The sequence below is a fragment of the Panthera onca genome, chromosome C1, assembly GCF_046562875.1.
Source record: "Panthera onca isolate mPanOnc1 chromosome C1, mPanOnc1 haplotype 2, whole genome shotgun sequence".
Lineage (NCBI taxonomy): Eukaryota > Metazoa > Chordata > Mammalia > Carnivora > Felidae > Panthera > Panthera onca.
Genome location: NC_138346.1, coordinates 21,998,218 through 22,021,422, shown reverse-complemented (window position 1 = coordinate 22,021,422; position 23,205 = coordinate 21,998,218). Strand labels below are relative to the sequence as shown.

General features: G+C 40.1%; 1 protein-coding gene across 12 annotated transcripts in view; it reads right to left on the bottom strand.

The window, feature by feature from the left end:
* Positions 1–3,228: 3,228 nt before the first annotated feature.
* FN1 (fibronectin 1) overlaps positions 3,229–23,205 on the bottom strand; it is a 70,103-nt gene continuing 50,126 nt past the window's right edge. For 2 of the 12 annotated variants that reach the window (XM_060623468.3, XM_060623471.3), the window contains 14 exons: positions 22,133–22,402; positions 20,746–20,933; positions 19,446–19,533; positions 18,384–18,560; positions 17,556–17,645; positions 17,124–17,303; positions 15,890–15,979; positions 14,487–14,950; positions 13,213–13,351; positions 10,605–10,769; positions 8,625–8,750; positions 8,016–8,122; positions 4,576–4,683; positions 3,229–3,986 (listed from right to left, as the gene is read on the bottom strand). In XM_060623468.3, the coding sequence (XP_060479451.2) occupies positions 3,915–3,986; positions 4,576–4,683; positions 8,016–8,122; positions 8,625–8,750; positions 10,605–10,769; positions 13,213–13,351; positions 14,487–14,950; positions 15,890–15,979; positions 17,124–17,303; positions 17,556–17,645; positions 18,384–18,560; positions 19,446–19,533; positions 20,746–20,933; positions 22,133–22,402 (2,264 nt within the window). In that variant the 3' untranslated portion in view covers positions 3,229–3,914. The remainder of the gene's footprint in view (positions 3,987–4,575; positions 4,684–8,015; positions 8,123–8,624; positions 8,751–10,604; positions 10,770–13,212; positions 13,352–14,486; positions 14,951–15,889; positions 15,980–17,123; positions 17,304–17,555; positions 17,646–18,383; positions 18,561–19,445; positions 19,534–20,745; positions 20,934–22,132; positions 22,403–23,205) is intronic. The other 10 variants (XM_060623469.3, XM_060623473.3, XM_060623474.3 and 7 more) reach the window with 5 other exon arrangements.

Sequence of the window (23,205 nt, the reverse complement as noted above, 5' to 3'; positions counted from 1 at the left end):
GTTCAGGCTCTGTCTCAAAAGTAAATAAACGTTAAAAAAAAAAAATTTTTTTTTTTTAAATAATGTTCTTAGCCTGAAAAACCCACAGCAGGCAAGGTCATCCTTGTGTTGTTCTCCTTTATCAGCCTTTATGCTTATCTTTAAGTGTTCCTGAACACGAGAAGTCCCAAGAGTGGTCTTTTTTTTTTTTTTAATGGTTGAAATCTATCTCCTGAAAATGGGATTTTTTAATTGTAGCTTGCCACTTTCCCTACCACAGTAATGGGAATTTACTGAATAGGAAGCAATTTCAGCATTTAAATGTGCTGATGTGATGTTTCTTAATCACTTTAATGAGTTTCATGCAACTAGAAATGGAATAGAATTTTCGATGGAAATATAATTCAATAGAAAAGTCATTTCCTATACTTGTAATTTCCACCTGATCATTTCTTTATTCACTGCCTTAGAAAGTGTGCCTTACAGACTTATAGTGATATTATTATACAGACTAATTTGCATCATTCACTTAGGTCATTAGAGCTGAAAACAATATAAATACACAATAAATTTCATTGCAAATCAAATGCAGCAAGGCAAGGTAAAGCTTCAAACCTATGATTTTTCTTTTTGATTCTGATATATTTGTTAGTTTTACCTGATTTTTTCTTAAATTGGCAATTTCCTGCCTGAATCCAGATTGGTCTTTTTTTTTTTTAATGTTTATTTTACTTTTGAGAGAGAGAATAAGACAGAGCGCGAGAGAGTTCATGCACAGTGGGGGAGGGGCAGAGACAGAGGGAGAGAGAATCCCAAGCAGTCTCCACACTGGCAGCAGGGAGCCTGATAACGGGGCTTCAACTCGCTTTCAATGGAACCGTGAGATCATGACCTGAGCCAAAGTTGGATGCTCAACTGACTGAGCTACCCAGGTGCCCCCAGATTGGTCTTTTAATTATGCATTTTCAACCTGGTCTGTTTAAGACAGGTCTCAGGAAGAAGTATCATGAGTCAGTAAAAACTGTTTAAAGAACTTTGGAAATCCTCTTGGTTCTTGTTTTTGAATGATTTTTCTGAGAAATAGTAAAACAAAGTTTTATCATTCTTGCATTGTGATGCCAAAACATAAAAGGCCATTGAAATTTGTTTAATTTGTTCTGATTATTTGAATGTAGTTAACCGGTTCGCTATTGAAACAGTTTAATTTTAAAATTAATGTATTGCTCTTGAGAATCTAGCAGACATTTTGGAAAACGTGGTATTTTTAAATCTTAAATATGGAGCTTGTGTTTTTTTTTTTTTTTACATATCAGTGTATAAGTTGTCAAGAGGCTTTGCTGTCCATTTAATCAATACAGTCCAAGTGGATTTACCTAAACTCACATTTGGGAAGATAGTTTTAGGTTGCAGATAGTGGTTCGAAGCACATTCTCAACCGATAGCTACTCTTTTGTCATGTTTTAAAATATAAAGACTGTTAAGCAAGATGGAGTCGGGGTATAGACCTTGACCCACGTGTTACCTGGGCTGCTTCTTCACATATGGAAACGGAGGGACCCGTGTGCATTCTCGTAGGTAGGCCTGCACCTTCAGTGGGACAATTCACTGCACAGTGTGCATAGATTTGTATCGAATCACATGTTCTCTTCAGTGATGAATGATGACAAACGAGAGAGTCACTTAATATCACCATGATCTGTTTCTTCTGTGATTTATCTCCCTTTCTCTTTTTTAAACGTATTCAGAGCTGCTGTCTTGGTCATTACTGGCCTAATAAAGCTGAAAGATTAGGAACGTTAAACAGAAACCCAGGGTTGGCTTCTATGTCCTGCTAAGGAAAACTGATCTGAGCTGCATTCTTTATAAAATTAGACTGTAAAACCTTGTCCCAGTGAGACACTACATGTCAGGGCATTTTATAAACCATAAATCAATTCAGATGTGAGATGTTTTTTTTTCAACAAATGAACCCTGAGGAAATCTCTTTCTGTATTTAGTCTTAATATTCATTGGCAAGTATTTATTGAAATATTTTCTTCTGTTACTCAACAGTGTATAAAAAATGTTTTCCAAACGCACTTGGGTGGCTGTCGGTTAAGTGTCCAACTCTTGATTTCGGCCCAAGTCATGATCTCCAGTCATGATCTCACGGTTTCTGGAATTGAGCCCCGTGTCAGGCTCTGCGAGGACAGTGTGGAGCCTGCTTGAGATTCTTTCTCCCTCGCTCTCTGCCCCTCCCCCACTCGCGTGTGTGCATGCATGCTCTCTCTCTCTTTCAAATATAAACTTTAAAAAAATGTTTTCCATCTCTTGTATATTATGAATTACTAATTTTTAACTAATTAGAAATCAACTGTTTCCAACACCATTATTTACTGTTTTAGATGGCAGATCTGATCTCAAAGTTTTATTGTTTCCCCAAAGTTAAACTGAAAAGGAGATGTCCTCTGTAGGTCAGGAGTGTGCAAACTCTGTTCCCCGCTCTGCTGGGGCACCTCAAAAGTGTCAGCTGGCAGGAAGCAAGCAGAGCTGAGTTGAGGTTCTCCTATCACAGCATCTCCTTAAGACAGAACTGCTCTAGGATATACTGTTCAAGCAGTTTTAACATCACAGGCCTCCTGGTTTTCCTTGCAGGGAACCTCTTTGAATGGGTGTTTATTCAATGAAGGATGGCATGGAGAGGGGAGGGAAGGAAGAATGATAGTTGGAAAAAAACAACTAAAGGTTCTTTCAATCCCACTTCTGAAGAACCAGCTAGCAAGCTAAATAAATATTTGAGTCCACTGAAATCTGGTAAAGCAGAAATATAAAACTAGCTCCATTACTGAAGAGATGAAATGATAAGAATGAATCTGTTTTTGTAGTGACAGATTTAGAAAATTTTGTATGTAAATCGCCAAGGGGGAAGCTGTACACATCATTGTTTTCCAATGTTTGCTGAATTGAAAAAGAACATTCATTTAAAACAAAAATTTTATTGTTTATTTCTGAGAGAGAGACAGAGCATGAGTGGGGGAGGGGCAGAGAGAGAGAGAGGGAGACACAGAATCCCAAGCAGGCTCCAGGCTCTGAGCTGTCAGCACAGACCCCAACACGGGGCTCGAACTCATGAGCCATGAGATCATGACCTGAATTGAAATCAGACACTTAACTGACTGAGCCACCCAGGCGCCCCTGAAAAGGAACATCTGTGGGGATTCTTCTTTACCCCAAATTCCTTTGTACGACATTCAAGCCATGACAGTCAAGTTGTGGAATGTAAATCTTTTATTAAACAGTTGTCTTTCCACAGTAGTAAAGCTTTGGCACATACAGTATAAAAAATAATCACCAACCATAATTATACCAAATTCCTCTTATCAACTGCATACTAAGTGTCTTCAATACAATTTTTTCCATATAAAAATACTGGGAAAAATTGATAAATAACAGGTAAGAGAAAGATATTTCTAGACCATTACTAGAATCATTTGGAAAAGGTGAATACTGTGGATATTTTAAATACCACAGTTACAAGGACATGCCGTCCCTACAATACTGCAGGCCAGTTAAGTGGAAGCAGAAGTGTTTGGGTAACTTTCCTACTTAAAAATTTGAGAATATCATTTCAATACATTTTGTATGTCGGTTGGTGCCTATGCTTCCCTATTGATCCCAAACCAAATCACAAGTTAGAATCATTTCATTTAAAATACTGAGCGGTATTGAATACTTCGGAGCAGAACAGGCGATGTACTGCTTCCATTTATGAGAAAAGTCTCAAAACACTCCCAGGGTGATGCTTGGAGAAGCTGTGAGTTGAGCTGAAGCTGGAGAAGTCACTCCAGAGCAAAGGGCTTAAGAAAGAAACTCTCTAAGATGGGGTCTGCTAACATCACTCCAGTTTGGATGGACCTTGGCAGAGAATCCATGCTTGTTTCTCTGGATTGAAAATATCACTCTCGGGAATCTTCTCTGTCAGCCTGTACATCTAAAGGCATGAAGCACTCAATTGGGCAGTTGACATTCTGTTAAAACAGAAAAGGAAAGGAAAAAAAAAGCAGCATTCGGTTAAAATAGAAGAAAAATTTATAAAAAAATCCTGTAAAGTTACAGAAAAAAGGCGGGGAGGATTTTATGACAACCACTTATAGATAGATGATTTTTAGCTTCAAGAACTTATCAATGTACCGGGCAATAGGAAATGTTTAAGAGTTTAATAAGTCTGAACCTAAATTATGTCATAGGGTACACACTCTTATGTGGATCCTGAGAAACTTAACAGAAGACCATGGGGGAGGGGAAGAAAAAAAAAAAAGAGGGAGGGAGCCAAAGCGTAAGAGACTCTTAAAAACTGAGAACAAACCGAAGGTTGATGGGGGGTGGGAGGGAAGGGAGGGTGGGTGATGGGTATTGAGGAGGGCACCTGTTGGGATGAGCACGGGGTATTGTATGGAAACCAATTTGACAATAAATTTCATATTTTAAAAAAAAGGTGTTTTTTAAAAGTTAAGAATATTTGGTTCATTCAGAAGAAAGGTAGCTACAGAAAGAGACTCCCTACTAGGTGTCTAACTGCGTTTAGGGAAGAAACAGTCGAGGTGCAGGTGCACGTACAGTGTTCGTTCTCTGGTGGTATCTCTGCGAGTACTGGTTGTAGTGACCGGTGGAGCCTTCGTGACCGGGTTCAGCCCCTGGTCTTCGGCAGTTGTCACAGCGCCAGCCCTGAGAGAACACAGGCATGAAGTCAGATGGGGTTTATGATAACCCGGGAGCATCACAATTTAGGTCTTCCACGTTGGCAAAGTATAAGCTATAAGTGGTTAACCACTGAGGGAGCTTAGATGAGGATTTTATGCATTTACAACTTGTAGACTACATTTGGGCTTATTGCTTGTATCTTATAATTGCCCCTGTCTACTTATGCTTTTCCTGAAATGTTCTCCCTTCTCTCCCTATTCAAACCCCACCCATCTGCTAAGGGTCATTCCGGTCCCAACTTCCTAAGTAAGCTTTCTGCACTAGAAGACAGAGAGGTTTTCCTAGAATCCTAGAGCTTTTTAAAATGGACTTGCGATCACAGGGACAAACACCCTCATTTTGCCGATAAGGAAACTCAGGCCCAAAGAGTTACTTGCACAGAGCAAGTGGGAGAACCTCGTACTGAACTGCCGGTGGATTTGGGACTGCCACCCAGCTGCGTGACTCCTGGCCATCTCTATCTGTTGTCACTTCTTCCTAAATTTCCATGCCTGTGTGCATTGTAGCCTTTCATCTGGCCAGACACGGGATGAGAGATGGGAACAGGACGGAGAGGGGCCACTGAGACTCCTCCCTGAGAGTTTTGCTAGAAATGTTAGGGAACAGGTTCTTTTTTGTTGTTGTTCCTAAGCCTGTAGGTGATAAACATGGAGCTGACAGAGGTCATCTTTTTCACTATCAGCAGGAGTTTCTAGAAAACAAAGCCAATACAAAGGAACAAAGCATATGAGAGAGTGAGAGACTCTGAATGCCACTGCCGCAGCAGCCCTGAAGCTGGTCGATCCTGGACTCTTCAGCTTTGTGAGTCTTTTTTTGCCTAAATCAGCTTGAGTTGAGGTTTCCTCTCATAACCAAAAGAACCTCAAATAATACAATCACTTTCTTCTACTGTCGCTTAAATATTCCAGACATATTTCTCCATTAAAAAGTATATTCCCGGGGCGCCTGGATGGCTCAGTAGGTTAGGTATCTGACTCTTGATTTTGGCTCAGGTCATGATTTCGCAGTTTAGGAGTTCGAGCTCCATGTTGGGCTCTGCGCTGGTGGTACAAAGCCTGCTTGGGATTCTCTCTCTCCCTCTCTCTCTGCCTCTCCCCTGCTCTCTCTCAATAAAACTTATAAAAAAAAGCATATTCCTCCTAATACCTAATACAGGTAAATACCTACTTACAGAATCACTGAATCTGGCTTTTACACACATAAAAATGTAACAGTTTCTACTGCTGTCTTTAGTGTTTCATTTAGCACTTTCTTTAGAACAGAACAGGTGTCACAAATGAAAGGTTTCATGTGCGTAAATAATGAGGAGATGCTGAAGTGAGACCACAGTCTAAAAATTAACTTTCCATCACACATTTCTTTTTTTTTTTTTTTTTTTTTTTTTTTTTTTATTTATTTTGAAAGAGACAGAGAGAGAGCAGGTGAGGATCAGAGAGAGAATTCCAAGCAGGCTCCACGCTTATCACGGAGCCTGATGCGGGGCTCGATCTCACAACTGTGAGATCATGACCTGAGCCGAAATCAAGAGCCAGACGCTTAACTGACTGAGCCACCCAGGCGCCCCCACACATTTCTATACCAACCACTTACCAGAAATGCCTGAGTTCTATGATCACAGTCTTCGTTTAATGAGAGACAGTGAGCACCTCCACAGGTTCCCTCCATCAGAGGGAGGAGGTCAGAGTACTTTCCATGAGCTCAGGTCCTCAGGTGGGGACAGAGGCAGACACCCGAAGACCCTTCCCTGCCTTTCTAAAACCCATTTTCATCATGTTCCTTTTCTTCTTGGGTACTACAGTTGGCTAATACCAAAGGCATCAACCAGTGAATCTTACCCTGGGGTGGGGAGTATGCTCTTCATGTATCAGAATGTGAGGAGCTGTTGGAGAGGGTGTGTTTTCATTGAAAATAAAAGGAATGTTATGTTTCATGGCTTGTGAGTTATAAGAACCATTTTATTTTGAAATTTCAAATAATATTAGAGAAAAGCACAGCATTTTCTATCATACTGAGGTAGAGCACAGACTAGAAATGGTTGAGGGGCCCCTGGGTGGCTCAGTTGGTTAAGTGTCTGACTCTTGATTTCGGCTCAGGTCATGACCTCACGGTTCGCGGGTTTGAGCCTGAGTCAGGCTCTGTATTGTCAGCATGAAGCCTGCTTGGGATTCTCTCCCTCTCTGCCCCTCCCCTGCGTGCACACACGCACATGCTCTCTCTCTCGATAAATAAACTTAAAAGGAAATGGTTGAGAAGTTCCAGTTTAAATGATGGACTTCCAAGCCTTTCCATAAGTGGCTTCCCACTTCTTCTCATCTGATTTGTTACCATAAGACGCTCTGCAGACGGGTGGCTCCCTGGACCCCACTTATGCCAGCCCCTTCCCTTCTCAGGTGCTTTACTCTGGTCTCTCTGCTTCCTCCTCTTCCCTCAACCTATTTTAAACAATCTAGTGGCATCTGGGTGGCTCAGTCGGTCAGGTGTCTGACTCTTCATTTTGGCTCAGGTTTTGTGAGTTCGAGCCCCCACGCTGGGCTCTATGCACTGACCACATGGAGCTTGCTTGGGGTTCTCCCTCTCTCCCTCTTTCTCTGCCTCTCCCCACTCGCACGCTCTGTCTCTCTCAAAATAAATAAATAAACTTAAAAAAAACAAAAAATGAAACATCCTAAACCCCAGCCAGTTCATGTTTCTCATTCCATGGAAACTTTCTTGCTGATTCCAGCCTACCTAGAAAGTATTCGTCAGACTCACTAAGAAACTTAATCACCTTGACTTTCAGTGTATGCTAATTTAATGTTTCCAAATATATCATGAAAAGCCAGGACCATTTCTCCTTCCCTCTGTCCCATATTCCTGAAGCACAGTGCTAGACCAACAGCAGGGATCTATTACTGGATTGAGAGAGGATACAAGAAAGTGGTAATTTCTTAGGTCAAGGATGTTATTCAGAATATTTAACAGCAATGCCACGGGAACACCTACCTATCAGAATGGATCTAGAGGCCCAGTGCTGTGCAGCATTTAACACTTTAATTTAAAATGAAGAATTGAGACAGCCCGAGAATAGTAGGTGTGAGAAGAAGGGCTGGGGCTGCCACGGAGGGGAGAGCTGGGAAGGGGTGTAGAGGGGCCTAACGTTGGCAGCTATGTGCCAACAGGAAATGAGGTATTTCTACTTTCATAACTGGCACTACCACACCTTTGTGTACAGCATACACACAGGAAGCTGACCTCTTAATCCCCAGTGCAGGAGCCCCCTCTTTGTCTTATTTAAATTAGAGGGAGGCTGGCCTTACCCGTTGGCCTCCGAAGCATGTGCAGGAGCAAATGGCACCAAGATATTCCTTCTGCCACTGTTCTCCTACATGGTATGTCTTCCCATCATCATAGCACGTTGCCTCATCTGCGTGGAGACACAAGTCAGAAGCTCATGTAAAATTGAGAATAAAACAGACCTCACCTTCCTAAAGAGGGTGGGTTCTGTTTCTCTCCAAAATTTGCATCATCACAGCCAAAATCCTACATGTTTGTGAAAACCATTGTTAGGAGAGGTACTGCTGTATAGATCTTAGGGCAGCACTTCCAGAAACTAAATCTGATAAACTGGATAAGGTTCGTATTTTAAAAGTTGGATCTAAAGAACCATAAAGCTTTCTTGTAGTATTTCACTGCAGCTTATGGTCAAAATACTGAGGAAAAGTGCTCATGTGCCCTGTAATAACATTAAATCATGGCTCATTTTTGAAGCTTGTCTCCACTTTCCCAAATCAAAAGATTAACAAACCCACTGCTCACTCCTCAAGGAGACCTAAAGTCTCCAATCATTTCTGTGAATGAGAGCTGCAGCTCAGTAATAAAAGTGGGAGTGCTTAATAAGCCACTAAAAATGATGTGTGGCAACGTACGAGGATCACACTTGAATTCTCCTTTTCCATTTCCAAGACAGGTGCAGCTCATCATCTGTCCATTCTCCCCCTGACGATCCCACTTCTCTCCAATCTTGTAGTTCACGCCATTGTCATGGCACCATTCTGCAGGGTGGGGAAAGTCAGAGGCAGAGAGTTACCAGGGTGTTCTGACTCGCAAGACAGTGCATGAGCTGGGACACGTCACAGGATTTTAAACGCCAGGCAACCTGGAAGGAGTGGCAAGAAAAGTTGAAAGTCATGATCTCCATGACAAACCAGTTTTGGGTTGGATTTTAAAATATTATCTTTACAGTTTCGCATTTTCTAGGATATTTTAAGACGCGATGTATTCCGCCAAAATCATGTCATAAGAATTGTCAGTGACCTTCATTTGCATTCTCACTCTTAAGGTTTAAAATTACTGGAAACCAAAGTAGGATTTAAATAGTCTTTGGGGAATGGATCATAGATGAAAAGTCACTTTTTGGATTTGCAGAGAACCTGGATACAAAGTAGTTCTATTAACCAAAACACAAAGCTCAGCTGGTTTCCACGAGTCACAGCCTGTTTCTTGTAAATGGAAAGGGTAAACGAATAGGCCTGTGTGTCAAAACAAAACAAAAACAAACAAAATGATAGATCACTGGTTATTATCCCTACAAACAAGGCTGCTTCTGAGGAGCATCTAAAAGTCACAGTGCTGTATCTTTACTACACATAAAAGATGTCTTTAATCTCCAAAACAAAACGCACCTCAGAAGTGTGTATAACAGTATACCAGTTCTTCCCTTTTATCAAGTCGGTCATTCCTTACTTTGGCAATTACGACATATAAGCAAAGGACATGTGAGTTGGGCCAAAGCATCACATAAATCCTTATAGCTCCGCTCCCGCAGTTGCGCCTAAGTACTTAGCTTGGCAATAAATATACAAACTTAAAATAGTTCAGTTTCAGAAATGAAGAGCCACCTAAATGATGCCAAATGCTAAAACCTCCAACTCCTACTGAACGGCATAGGGCACACCTGCTCCATCTTTCCATTTTCAGATGGTCAAGCACACCAGCCTGCATTGAAAAAATTAGTTGTCTTCATATGTTAGTCTGAATTAAACCACTTCACATTTTAGTCTGAAAATCTCTTAAAAATCTATTATGTTGGATTTCCCCAAATACAACTTCTGGATATGTCTTGTAGGAGGCTCGTTTATAAGCCATAATGGTTAACACCTATAAAAAGAAACCAATTGTCCATAACAATCACATCCCCTAAAAAAAAAACAACGCAGAAATGAGAGTTTTATAAATTCTAATGTTAAATCTCAAAGCATAATAAGTTATTTCTAGGATCATTTTAACTGAAAGTATAATTAAAAATATTACAATCTTTTTACAGTTTGAAACTCAAATATATTTCAAATGAAGTCGATTCTTAATTATGTAGAGATGAGTATCTGTTCTCTCTACATTATGTGGCAAGATTCAAGCTACCTGATGTGTGTACATGGATGTGTGATATGAGGGTGTGTATGCATGAGACTGTGTATATATTATGATATGTGTATGATTGGTGTGTGTTGAAAGAGAGCATGAGCATAAATGTTCACCTCTGAGCTTACTCAACTTTAAAGATTAAAAAAGATTTGGGATTCCTTCATGTCTCTGCTATTCTTCATCAGACTTGGCTCCAGAGAATTTGACTTTATTATCTTAACAGAAAATTTTTGTAAAAAAATCACATTATCATCACAAATATATTCTTAATTAATAGTCATATTGCCCCATAACCCTGGAAATGAGGCAAGAGTTAACAAGTAAAATTTCCCATCATTTTTTATGATGCAAAATGTTACTTTGAGGCCAGCAGTCTCCCCTCATTTGCTTCATGTTTGGAAGAGCCCTTGTCTGCCAAACATGCTTGCTTGGCACACTGTGCTAACGCCTGGAACCGGAGGAGATGGACAAAGCAAGCTACTCACTAGATGAGTCACATCTGAAATGCCCACTGCCAAAGCCCAAGCACTGGCACGAGAGCTTAAAGCCAGATTCAGACAGCCGCTCCCACTCCTCTCCGACGGCATGATGGGAAACCGTGTAGGGGTCGAAGCACGAGTCACCTGTAGGTTGGTTTAGGCCTTGGTCGACTACATGAAGAAAAGGAGGAAAAAGAAAAAGAAAAGACATCTTATTGGTGGTTTTGGAGCATAAGGAGAAAACCGAATTACGGTTATAATGACTTAGTCTAAACCAGAAATCCCAGCAGCATTAAGAAACATGTCTCTGTTCTACCCAATGCATCAGCTGCTCTAACAGTGCTTAGATGCTGCCAGTGAACACTTGCCCAAGCACCTTAAAAGGAGCCCACATTTCATTTTTGCCATCACTTCTAAAAAATCCTCATTTCTGGCAAAACATGGAACACATCTCAAGGCATTTTAAGCTAGTTCAGAACCTGAGCGGGACGCAGAGGCTGGACTGTCTCTCCAGGAGTACCTGAGGGACCTTACGCTAGTTACTTTGCATTTCTCTGTCTTACTTCCCTCACCTGCAACACGGGGATACTAATAAAAATATATCTACCTGCTCAGGATCTTGTGAAGGTGGATATTATAGCATGAATTCAAAGCACTGGTCCATTGCTAACACTTAGAAAGTGCTCAACAAGTAAAAAATATTAGAGAGCATCTTTTGCTTTTGCTTTTTATTTATTTTAATGTTTATTTATTTTTGAGAGAGAGAGTGAGTGAGCAGGTGAGGGGCAGAGAGAGAGGGAGACACAGAATCTGAAGCAGGCTCCAGGCTCTGAGCTGTCAGCACAGAGCCCGATGCGAGGATTGAACTCACAAACCGTGAGATCATGACCTGAGCTGAAGTCAGATGCCTAACTGACTGAGCCACCCAGGTGCTCCTGAGAGCATCTTTTGCTTTTAATGCAAAAGTCTCAGCCATTCTTATATACCATTAGAATGCAATATTCACTTTTATTATTGCAGCTTTTGCTTTGCATAACCGTGCAAAAATAGTGCAAAAATCCTAGGTTCTGTACATTATTATCATAATAGTAGGACTGCTTTACTTTAGCAATAAAATCAACTGTTTCAAATAAGAGAAAGCAAGGGATATGAACGACTCAGGAATGAGTAATGAGGTCTCTTCATGTTGCCTCAGATCTTGGTCTTTATGTTTTGAGAAAACTTAAAGTAATCTGTGCAAACAAAGCATGCTTCCAATGATTTTCTAAAAATTAAATAAACTAACTTCGGTGACTTTGAATCCCACCGGGTCTATTTCTTTTTATAGTGCAAACATCAAAATCTCAAAAGCAATAGATATTTCAAGTGGCTAATAGTTTAAAAGGCATCACCCTGGAAGAAACTAGAGTTTGAGAGCAACTAAGAAGTCTGACATGTCTAAAAGCCAGGAGAACCTGGCTAGAATGCAGAATACTGCTGCTGGGGATACTGGGTTGGAAAGAGAAATGAAAGGAAACTGAAGTGTTACTAGGGATTTCGGTAACCCTCCTAAAAATAGCCAGGAGTTAAAATTCCACCTGACTTAAGTTATGGAGATGGAATCTTAAAGAAAAAAAAATGATGTGGAAAAGCACAAAGACCTCTGTGCTTTTGAAAATTCCTTTCATGTGGCTCCCCACTAGTAAAACCATGCAAGGCAGAAGGCATGCATTACCATGGATACATAACACAACAAGCACAAAATGATCCCCCCACCAAATAGTCAAGTGCTTAAATTCACAGACATTTATACACGTAAAGTAGCATGGTCATCTGTGTACTACACATTCGGCAGCTGACCCTGGAATAAAGCCCGTCCCTTGACAGGGATAGAATTTAGCACTCCCTGCTGATGTGGGATAGAGAACCCTCTGGTGGGAAGATGGAAGGTTCATGGTTTCGATTATTCCCTATCTCATGTTCCTTGGTGAATCTTCAGCTGATGCAGGTTGAAAAGCAGGTGATACACTACTGGCTTAAAAGGACTTTGCAAGTGCTGCAAAGAGGAGTCGGTGACCGTTTAACCTCTATTTCAGCTTTGGGCCTATATAATCAGAAAAAGAAACTGAAATAACACTGGACTAAGGGAGCTCCTTGAAAAGAAGGGGGCTATGTTGGCAGCATTTTACATGAGGAACAAAAACCAGCAGTCGCTAATGTCTGCAGATAGGGAATTTCCTTTACAGGTAATCATTTCCAGTACTTAAAAATCCCTGAAGAGGCAGCAACATGGTGAGATGCAGAGGGCCTGGGAAAAGAGATCAGGAGACTTGTGCCCTGTATCAATTCAGATACTCACTGGCAGGTAGTCAAAATGTTGGACTAAATAATATTTGAGGTCCCTTCCAGGTCTATTATCAAACACTGTTTGAAACTATTTGTAGATGCATTTTACAAAGATACTTGGATATCATGAAGGAAAAATCATTGCATTTAAAGTTGCTCATTTACTTAATGGCATTACCTCCCAAAGTTAAAAGACAACAGCGACAAAGGAACATTCAGTCAAGAGAAAAAGGGTCTCTGGGGTAGTCCAGAGGGGAGCCTGTGCCTGAGTAACCAGGCATGCACGTACCAGAGTTGCCCACGGTAACGACCTCCTCCCGAACCTTGTGCCTCTTGTGGTCTTTCAGTGCCTCCACTATGATGTTGTAGGTGGCCCCTCTGGTGAGGCCTGTCAGGGTGGCACTGGCCGAAGTTCCAGGAACTCGGAACTGCAATTATCGGCACATCCAAAGTGACGGAAAGAGCGTTATAGTGAGGAATTCATGTGACTTGCCCTAGTCTCTTATCGGTAACCCGCGCTACATAAATAAAGCAAACAAGGAAGGACGGTGGGAAGGTCTCAAACCAGCCGTAGAGAGAAATGGAACTTGGGGGAGAGGCCATCTTTTTTATTTGACCTGCCAAAAATCTACCCTCTGTGCTCCCTAGTTATCAGGAGCCCTCAGTAATTTAATAGCCAGGCTCCTCTTCGTCCTGCTGTAATCGCAGGTCTGTGTAAGCCCACTGGAAACCCTCACCACCCCATTTCACATAAAATGTGGGCACTGTGCCACGAGGGAGATCTGTTCATCCTATGCAAGGTGGCATGTGACCCCCAGATGGGGGCCTTAAAGCGTTTTGGCAAATCCTCAAACTCATGTTTCTAAGCTCATGAAACTTTCACGGTGTGGTCAGTTTCTTTTGTTTTTGTTTTTGTTTTTTAACTCTTCCACTTTCTAAAAATAAGAACACAATGAAAATTGATACCAGCAAGACAAAGAACAAAAGTTTTAGAGAATCCATCGCCTGTAACAGCTGATATGCACGGCTTCACTTAAGTTCCTTCTCCTTAGACATATTGTAGATAATGGGATTCTTCATGGACAAACTATAAGGTGGCTATTTATTTATTTATAAAGATTTCATTTTTAAGTAACGTGTACACTCTACGTGAGGCTCGAACTCACGACCCCGAGATCAAGAGTCGCATACTGTTCCAACTGAGCCAGCCAGGTGTCCCAAGGATGGCATTTTAGCCCTTCTTGCACAAATGTAAGTTCAGGCAGAATATTGATCTGTCTTTTCTCAGATAATTTTTTGTCCGTATTACTAAGGAGCCCCAAATGTGTGAGAATAATAGAAGTTATTTTATTTTCTCTACCAAACAAAAGTTAATGATACTTTTTGGCACATCCCCCAAAGTAAGGCATCCTGAGATTTTAAAAAGAAGAATCAGGGCTTACGCATGTCACCTTTCTAAAAGGTACTAGAAATAGAGCCACTTTATAGTTGAGCTCTGGTCACTTCAGTTACCTAGCTTACTTATTTCCAGGCAACTCAGAAGTAAAGAGGAAAAGCAATTACCTGTAAAGGTTCTTCATCAATGCCAACGGGATGACATGAAATGATATACTCAGAGCTTTCTTGGAATGGGGTCCAAGAGATGGTTGTCTGAGAGAGAGCTTCTTGTCCTGTAGAGGCATTTGGATTGAGTCCCAGAACGTGAGGGTAGAGGTGATGGTCTACGTCTCCCCTGGGGACATGACCAACTTGGATCTCCTCATTTACATTCGGCGGATATGGTCTTGGCCTATGCCTTACAGGGGTGGCCGTTGTGGGCGGTGTGGTGCGCCTAAAACCATGCTCCTCAAAGATCATTTGTTGCCCAACACTGGGCTGCTGACCAGAAGTGCCAGGAAGCTGAATACCGTTTCCAGTGTCATACCCAGGGTTGATGAAAGGGGTCTTTTGAACTGTGGAGGGAACATCCAAGATCTCTGGTCCGTGAAGATTGGGGTGTGGAAGGGTTACCAGTTGGGGAAGCTCATCTAGCCGAGAGAGGTTAGAGCCAAAAAAGCAAAGCGTGTTAAGCTCCCAAAAGTAGCAGCAGTAGTCGTTATCAATTCAGGCAACAATGACTCTTTATCAATCTGATCAAAGCCCTTAGAAAATTAGCAGTTCTTAAATCACAAAACACTTTTTCCAAAAAGAAATCTTTATGATTTTTCTCAAAGGTTTCTTTATAGTTTAGAATGAAAAAGCGTTCGTATGAGTTTATCATACACATAAAGCTTTGAACCGCTGAGCCCCATAGAAGCTGCTTCTGCTCAAATTAAGCCTAATGGAACTGAAATGTGCAGCCTTTTTTCTTCTTTTTTTCATTTGAGAATCATGTTATAAGGACTAGAATCCAGACTAATTATTTCAGCATCTGAAGTATGAGAATTCCAGAGGTCTGACTCAACAGTTTTTCATGAATTGAAATGATAAAAATACATACATGTTTATTTCTAAAACTCTCCTATCAGCGTAAATATAGCATTTTCTTCAAATTAAACTGAAATTGGAATCATAAAGTTGAAAAAACTATTTAGCTCAAGTTTCAGAAACCAAATAATAAATAAAGACAAATAGGAGGGATTATTCTCCCTACTTTTTTGTTTTTTGTTTGTTTGACATTACTTCAACAGAAGGTATAAAAGAAGAGCAGTAATAGCAACCTGCTTTTTACATTTTAATAACTGGCTTACATTTTTGAAAAGTGAATAGAAGGCTTTATATTGACTGGCTAAGAAAAAAAAAACTGAATGTTGCCGATTATGTTAGGTTATTCATGATATCAAAGAGCACAATATACATGCTGAGCTGTTTAAGAAACAATTTCCAGGAGAAAGGTATCAAAATCTCGAGAACCTTTTCACGGCAGAATTTATCACTTATAATTAGTTTTGTCTTGATTATCTTCCTACCCAGAAGGTGCCCTTTACCTGTCTTTTTCCTTCCAATCAGAGGCTCACTCTTCTGGTTGTTCTTGAGGGCAATGACTTGGATGGTATACTCGGTCCCTGGTTCCAGACCTGACGGAAGGACAGATCATCACATTAAAGTCTGTATGCTCAGCTAGTCAAATGGAAGTTGATGCTACTGGGGAGCAAGCATCCTCTCTCTAGCTGGCCTTTGGCCTCCTGAAAAGTAAAACAGACTTCACCTTTTTCCTGCAAAACCCAAATACTCCACATAGGATGACCACTTGGCAAATTAATAATTTTCCTACCAAATCCGACACCTGAGTAAACATGCTTATGCTAATTTTTTGTGGGTATTCCTTTAACACATGGTCTTATTTGCCCTTTTGAATTCAAGAAAGTCTATCAGCATCATAAACCACTGGTGGAATACACATTTGGGGGAGATCACTGCAGATTGTATACATGAATCTACTTAGGCCTAATAACCAGATGGTCCTCAGTGACAGGATCAATGAAAAGTTAGACTATAGGTAAGTACTCTGTAAGAGAAAGCAGCCAATCTTTGTGTGGTCCCTGTAGGAAGTATCCAATTCAACTCCTTCCACATCTGATTCTATTTTCCTTCCTCCAAAGTTTCTAAAAAAGCAGCATCTCTTTCTGGTTTCTCTGTGTTCCATAGTATTTTAAAATCCAGATGATATCCTGTACATAGTTTAAAATTTTAATCTCCTGGAACAAAAATAATACCAGAGGCTTATGATCTTTCCCACTGAAATGCACAACTCTTATTCTCCATTCCAGGCATTCTCCCCAATATGGGTGGTTGGGAGTCACTTTGCCTCAAGACCTAGTCTGTGAAACTGGGCAATGAGGGCAATGGCAGGTGGCATTCTGGCAAGTCCTGTAAGATCATCAGATCTTTAGGGAGCTCATGGGAGGACAGGATCATAATTAGTTTGTTTTGAAAAATGTCTTTTTCTAGGACTGGACTGACAAGTATTTGGCAAACATACAGCCAATAAATCTAGTTATGCCATTATGACAGTATTAGAATTACTGCATTTTCATGAATTCCTGTATTTTCAGATGTATTGAGCTCTACAGCTCTTCCACAGAGAATGCTTTTTGAAGGTATCAGAAACAGGGCTTCTTGTTCTCGTGATACAGCATCAAAGGCATAGTTGGGATCTGCTAAGTGCTTTGTGTGTCCTAGGGAGTCTGGAGGAAAATAGCAACATGGAAACCCCAATACCAGTAATAGTAGCCTCTGTGACACCAGGGCGAGGACGAGGGACCACTTCTCTGGGAGGGGACCCAGGTTTCTCATACTTGATGATGTAACCAGTAATCCTGGCACGGGGTGGCTGCCATGATACCAGCAAGGAGTTGGGTGTGGTGGCCAGGAAACGCAGATTGGATGGTGCATCAATGGCTAAAAGAAAACAAAATTAAGTCTCTAAGAAAGTGAGTAAGCAAGGAAATTATTCCCACATTCCTTTCCCTCCCTTATCAACAGACTTGAGAGAATCTGAGAGTTCTAGAACTATAAAAATGATTCACTTGTGATCTGCAATACAACGTCAGTCTCATTTTTGTTTCTTAAGCTCACATCACTGATCACCTATAAGTTGATGGCATTTCTTCAGTAAAAAAGTAGTTACAAAAAAAAAAAAAAAGTAGTTACCAGTGGAGGCATCGATGACCACAGGAGAGCTCCGAGCATTGTCATTCAGGGTGTATAAATAGATCTTGTAGTCCATGCCGGGTTGTAAACCTGTGATTTGTAAACAGATGCTTTTTATCTGATCTTAAATTTTTAGGAGAATTTTCAAACTCCTGTGCAATTTTCATGGTTCCTCTACCATCCCATACAGACCACGTTTGAGCAGTAAATTAGAGCGTGGCATGGGTGCTAATAAGAAACATATCTCAAAAGAAAATCACTGATGCATACAAAGATATTGGCTAAAATACATTTTAAAGTTAAAAAAATGCTATTAGAAGTGGTCGTCTTGGAGAATAAGGGGCGAGCACCTGCTGAGTGTGTTTTCTCTTATTGTAATCAGTCACTGGCTGGTAACCAGACCTAAATTGACCCAGATATTGAACACTCTCAGACTACCACTTTGATTTTTATGAAGTAGTGTTGTTTGCTTTTTAAAATTTAATTATGTTTTATAATCAATATTAATGTTACGAACTGTATGCCACTATTTAGTTTCTTTTGGTTTTAAGCATTATGTTATATATATTTTTTTATATAAGATGAAAGTTTAAATTTAATAAATGGAACTTGTGCCATTTCTTTGGCAAACATTAGACAAAATCAGGCATTCACAGAATACAATGATTTCTAATCATAGTATGAAAGTGAGTTTTTAAATATTATATCTGGATTATTGTAAAACACTGACAGTAAATTTAATCATTGCAAGTGGCAGAGTAACTGAGAAGCTAATTTATGTCGTGAATGGCAATCAACAAACGGGATCAGTCCAGTGAGTTCCCTGACCTGTGATGGTGTAGCTTCTGACATCTGGCTTAATGGTTCTCTGAATTGGAGTCTGGCCGTTTGCTGGGATGGCATCAACTTGGAAGCCAGTGATTGTCTCAGTCTTGGTTCTCCAGCTGATGGTGATGGTGGTCTCCGTAGCATCAGTCACACGGGCCCTTCTTGGAGGGCTGACATCTGCACAGATCACAACTGGAGATTAGCGCCCGGCTGACTCATTTAGGTAAGGTTTTGATATTTTAAAATGTTTCTTTATTATACACCAGATATATCCATTTCTATGAATAACTAATAATGTGTAGATGTTCCCCTGCATCCAGAGAGAAAGGTTGACAGTAATTAGAAAGTATGAAAAGATTCACCTGTCATGCTTTTTTTTTTTTTTTTTTTTTTTGCAAAACTAAAAACCTTTGCAGATATTACTAGTGGTTTCTGAGTCTGACTTTACAGTATCTACAAATATCTTAGTAAGTGTTAAAATTACTAATTTATTCTAACATAAAATATGGGTGGTAGGAGTTACAGTGATATGGCCAGCCAGCAATAACATATATAGTATTGCTAGTATTTTGTCCTTTTTATAAGGCTTCATTTTTTTCTCTCAACATATGCAATGGAAACTGTATTTTATAGATTAGGAAATTTTGATACTTTATGTGATTTTTGAAAGAGCATACTATAAATTATTGATATGGCACAAAACTAGAATTTTGACCCGATTTTGTCCAATACTTATTGTACTGTTAAGGTACAGCAGAAGTCCATGTGTCTAGCCTCCGCATTTATGAAGACAATTTCCAACAACTAGAGCATAAACTAAATGTAAGTCCTAGTTCATAACACTAACATTATCACATTTTGAAGTGATTCCATTTATGTGCCAGTACACCACTTTCTGGAGGGCATAAAAGGTGACTGTAGGCAGTCAAAAAGATGGGCAAGCAAATCAGTTTCCATATTGCGAATGCTTCTATGAATTTGGTGATCTAGAAAATCATTTACCATTCTTTCATTTTTGCTTATGCAGAATATCTGCCGACATTAAAATGCCTGATTACTCACTCTCCAGAGTAGTGACGACTCCCTGAGCTGGTCTGCTTGTCAAACTGTCCTTAAGGGCATAGACGCTCACTTCATATTTGGTGGCCACCTAGAAAGGAGGACACGGTAAGCTTTAGTAACGTGATCTACTGAAGCCGAGGCATTTTCACTACAGCATTAGAAAAGCACAATGGTTATAAAAGAAAAAATAAACTAGCAAAACCCATAAATTCCTAGATGAGTTTTATTCCTGCACTGCAGATGATCAACAGGACGTGTTAATTACATGAATTTAAAAATGTGCTTAGGGGTCAAGTTAAAGTAAGCTTTAACTTACATACTTACACTGATACAAAGCTGATACAAAGTGGGGAAAGCAGGTATTGGCCTGTTTTTCTCCTTTATGATCTGACAGGTGCCAATCATGAATTTTTCTGACCACCGAGAGGCAGAAAGAACACTCTACTCTATCTCTGAACCCTCTTTCTGTCATTTCTCCTGAAACTGGCCTTATGTTAAGAAGTCCATCCATATCCTAGACTCCTGGCTAGTTTTCCACATGCTTATCTAGAAGGATTAAAAATGTTTCAATGAAGGGAGAGTCAGGCTGGATTGGTACACACTGGAGAATATTCCTTGCCAAGATAAAAGAGCTCAAAAAATGCATAACCAAAATGGATTTATGCATTCAGCCTATGGATATATGAATTGCCCCCCTCAACACACACATACACACATACAATCTTTTAAAATAAACAGAATACATTTAAAGAGCTGTGCAATATCCAAAGCTGTTTATAAAATTCTGTCTGAGAGAGTCATCTGGAAAAGCTTACATCACTATAGATAATTCAGATACAGAATTACAAGAAAATTATTTGGTGGCAGAGGCACCAAAACACAATAGATTTATTATGATATTTTATCTCCACACCTTAAAATGTGTAAGGGATGATTACAATTGATCCTTGTACAATGCAGGGGTTAGAGGTGCCAACCCCCCTGCCCAGTTGAAAATCTGTTTATAACCTTTGACTGCCCCCCAAACTTGACTAGTAATAGCCCCCTATTGACCAGAAGCATTACTGATAAGCAGTTGATCACCACATATTTTTGTATGTTATTTGCATTATGTACTGTACTCTTATAATAAAGTAAGCTAGAGAAAAAAATGTTATTAGTTAAATCATAAAGAAGAGAAAATAAATTTATAGTACTGTACTATAAAAAATCAGCATATATAAGTGGACCCACACAGATCAAATCTATATTGTTCAAGGGTCAACTTTATTTTATTCCAATGAAAAAGGGCACTGCATACCATGAGTCCTGATACAACCACAGATGAGCTGTCAGGAGCAAGGTTGATTTCTTTCATTGGTCCAGTCTTTTCCTTGGGGGTCACCCGCACTCGATATCCAGTGAGCTGAACATTGGGCGCTGTCCACTGGGCGGTCAGGCTTGTTGGTGTAACCTGGGTGAACTTCAGGTTGGTTGGTGCAGGAATGGCTGTCGGGATGGTCATTAATTAGAGGTTATATTATAGGAACTGGGGAAAAGGGAAATTAAAGTGAATTCCGAGAAGTATAGATTGTGCTTGTTTGGTGAGGTGGGTTCCCTGGTCAAGTCAAGATTCAGTATGAGAAAGTACAAGAAGGGATGCAAAACAAAGAAAATGTTTCCTGAAAAAAATGTGTTTTATATCCACCAATTCTCAGAATCACTGGAAACACTTGGAAAAATGCCAGAAGTCTAAGGGTCTTTGGGTTTGAAAAGTTGTTTTTTTTTTGCTTTCCCTTAAAAAAATAAACATTAAAAAAAAAAAAAAAGTCAAGTTGGCTTATTGGCCATTAGGATTGATTTTCCATTTTGTATGGAAAGATGAGCAATAGCCCTTTTCCTGGATAAGTGATCTTTGTATAGAAAACCACTTCACAGAGTATTTCATCCCCAAAAGACAGAATTATGTCTTTATCCTCTTTATTTGAACCCCACAGCAGATAGTGCTGCTAAATTTGAAGTATTCTCTGTGGTGCAGCATAAGAAGAAAATTGGCTCACAACAGAAGCAGAAAAGAGAAGCAAAGAGCAATAATACAGATAGTCACCTCCAAGGTTTATGGTGCCACACAGACACAAATTTAGCATTCCACTCTGCTTCAGAAACAAAGCACAAGCGGATAAAGTATAGTGGAAAGCATTTGCCCTAAACTGTTTCCGCTGTGTCTGACTCCCAAACCCATAAGCAAATTGCGCACTCAGCACACGATATCTAACCAGAGAAGGAAGGTCTTACCTACGTGTTCTCAGAATCATGCTGCTAGGAAATAGCCCAGTTTGGGTTCCTTTTTTAGAGTAAGCTCTAGGATGCCAAACTCCTTTCCTTTATGCACGGCGAGTGTGACCGCAGGGAATCCCGGTTTAAGAAATAATTCACAATTTTAGAACCATCTTCAGTTGTCTCACTTTATGGCCTTATTTATAAGCCAAGCCACTCTAAAACTTCCCTTTATGAGACTGTATCTGAATATCCCTTAAACTTTGTTGCTTATTACTATTCCTTTCTAAAGAGGGTCTTTTCTATTAGAGAGGCTGCTTTTTTTTTTAACCCCCTTCCAGGGAATCAATAGCCCGAGAAAGTATAATTCATTCAGCAGGGCATAAAGCCGCTGCTCCCATGAGCACCCACTGGTGCAGTTACCGATATACCTGTGGACTGGGTTCCAATCAGGGGCTGGCTCTCCATATCATCGTGCAAGGCAACCACACTGACTGTGTACTCAGAACCCGGCCTGAGGCCTTGCAGCTCTGCTGTGTCTTCTTCACCATCAGGTGCAGGGAATAGCTCATGGATTCCATCCTCAGGGTTCGAGTAGGTCACCCTGTACCTGGAAACTTGCCCCTGTGGGCTTTCCCAAGCAATTTTGATGGAATCGACATCCACATCAGTGAATGCCAGTCCTTTAGGGCGATCAATGTCTGTTAGGCAAATTAATGGTAAGAGGTTATGTGAAAAGCAAGTTGTGAAATAAGCATTTTTACAACATGCAAAGCAGTTTTGCAGATACCATTTTCTCTGATGAATTAAATTCCAGTGAACCCACTATTAAATGGAAAATTACTTGACACCTGAATAGGTTTTTTAGAAACTATTTAATGTTACATCACTTATCAAAACATAGGTGTATGTGAGACACATAGGCACCTGGTAAAATGTCCCCACAATGAGGATTTATTTCTATTAATTTTACGATATTGTAAAATTTGTTTTTTACAATTTGTTTTTACAGATTTGTTTTTGCAATGTGATGTTAGTCTCACAGACCTGAATTTTCTATACCTTGGAAGCGGTAAAGTTGATTTTCAATGTTAGAGTCAGATTATTACAACCTTTCTTTAACTCTTCTCTCCCCACTCTATTATTTACATTAATCACTGGTCCAGACAGTTTTCCACATGCTCCGAACATAATAGCTTCACGAAGCATGCCGCAATCAACTTTACCATCCAGTCGTAGAAAAATAGGTCCAGGCAAAATATTTTGTAGATTTGCTATAGGCAAACAAGATTTTGCTGAGGCCATTTGAGCAAAAGAAATTCAAAGCACAGCAACTATGATAGCTCCACAAACTTCCTTCCCTATATGTTCATTGCTTGGCACCAAGAAGGAAAAATGTTCGTAAAGGGCTCAGCTCAAGATTCAAACTAACCAAGTTGGCTTTCTCTAGGTATAATCGCAAAAGATGTGCAGAGGGCATTCATTTGCCTAAGAACACAATTGA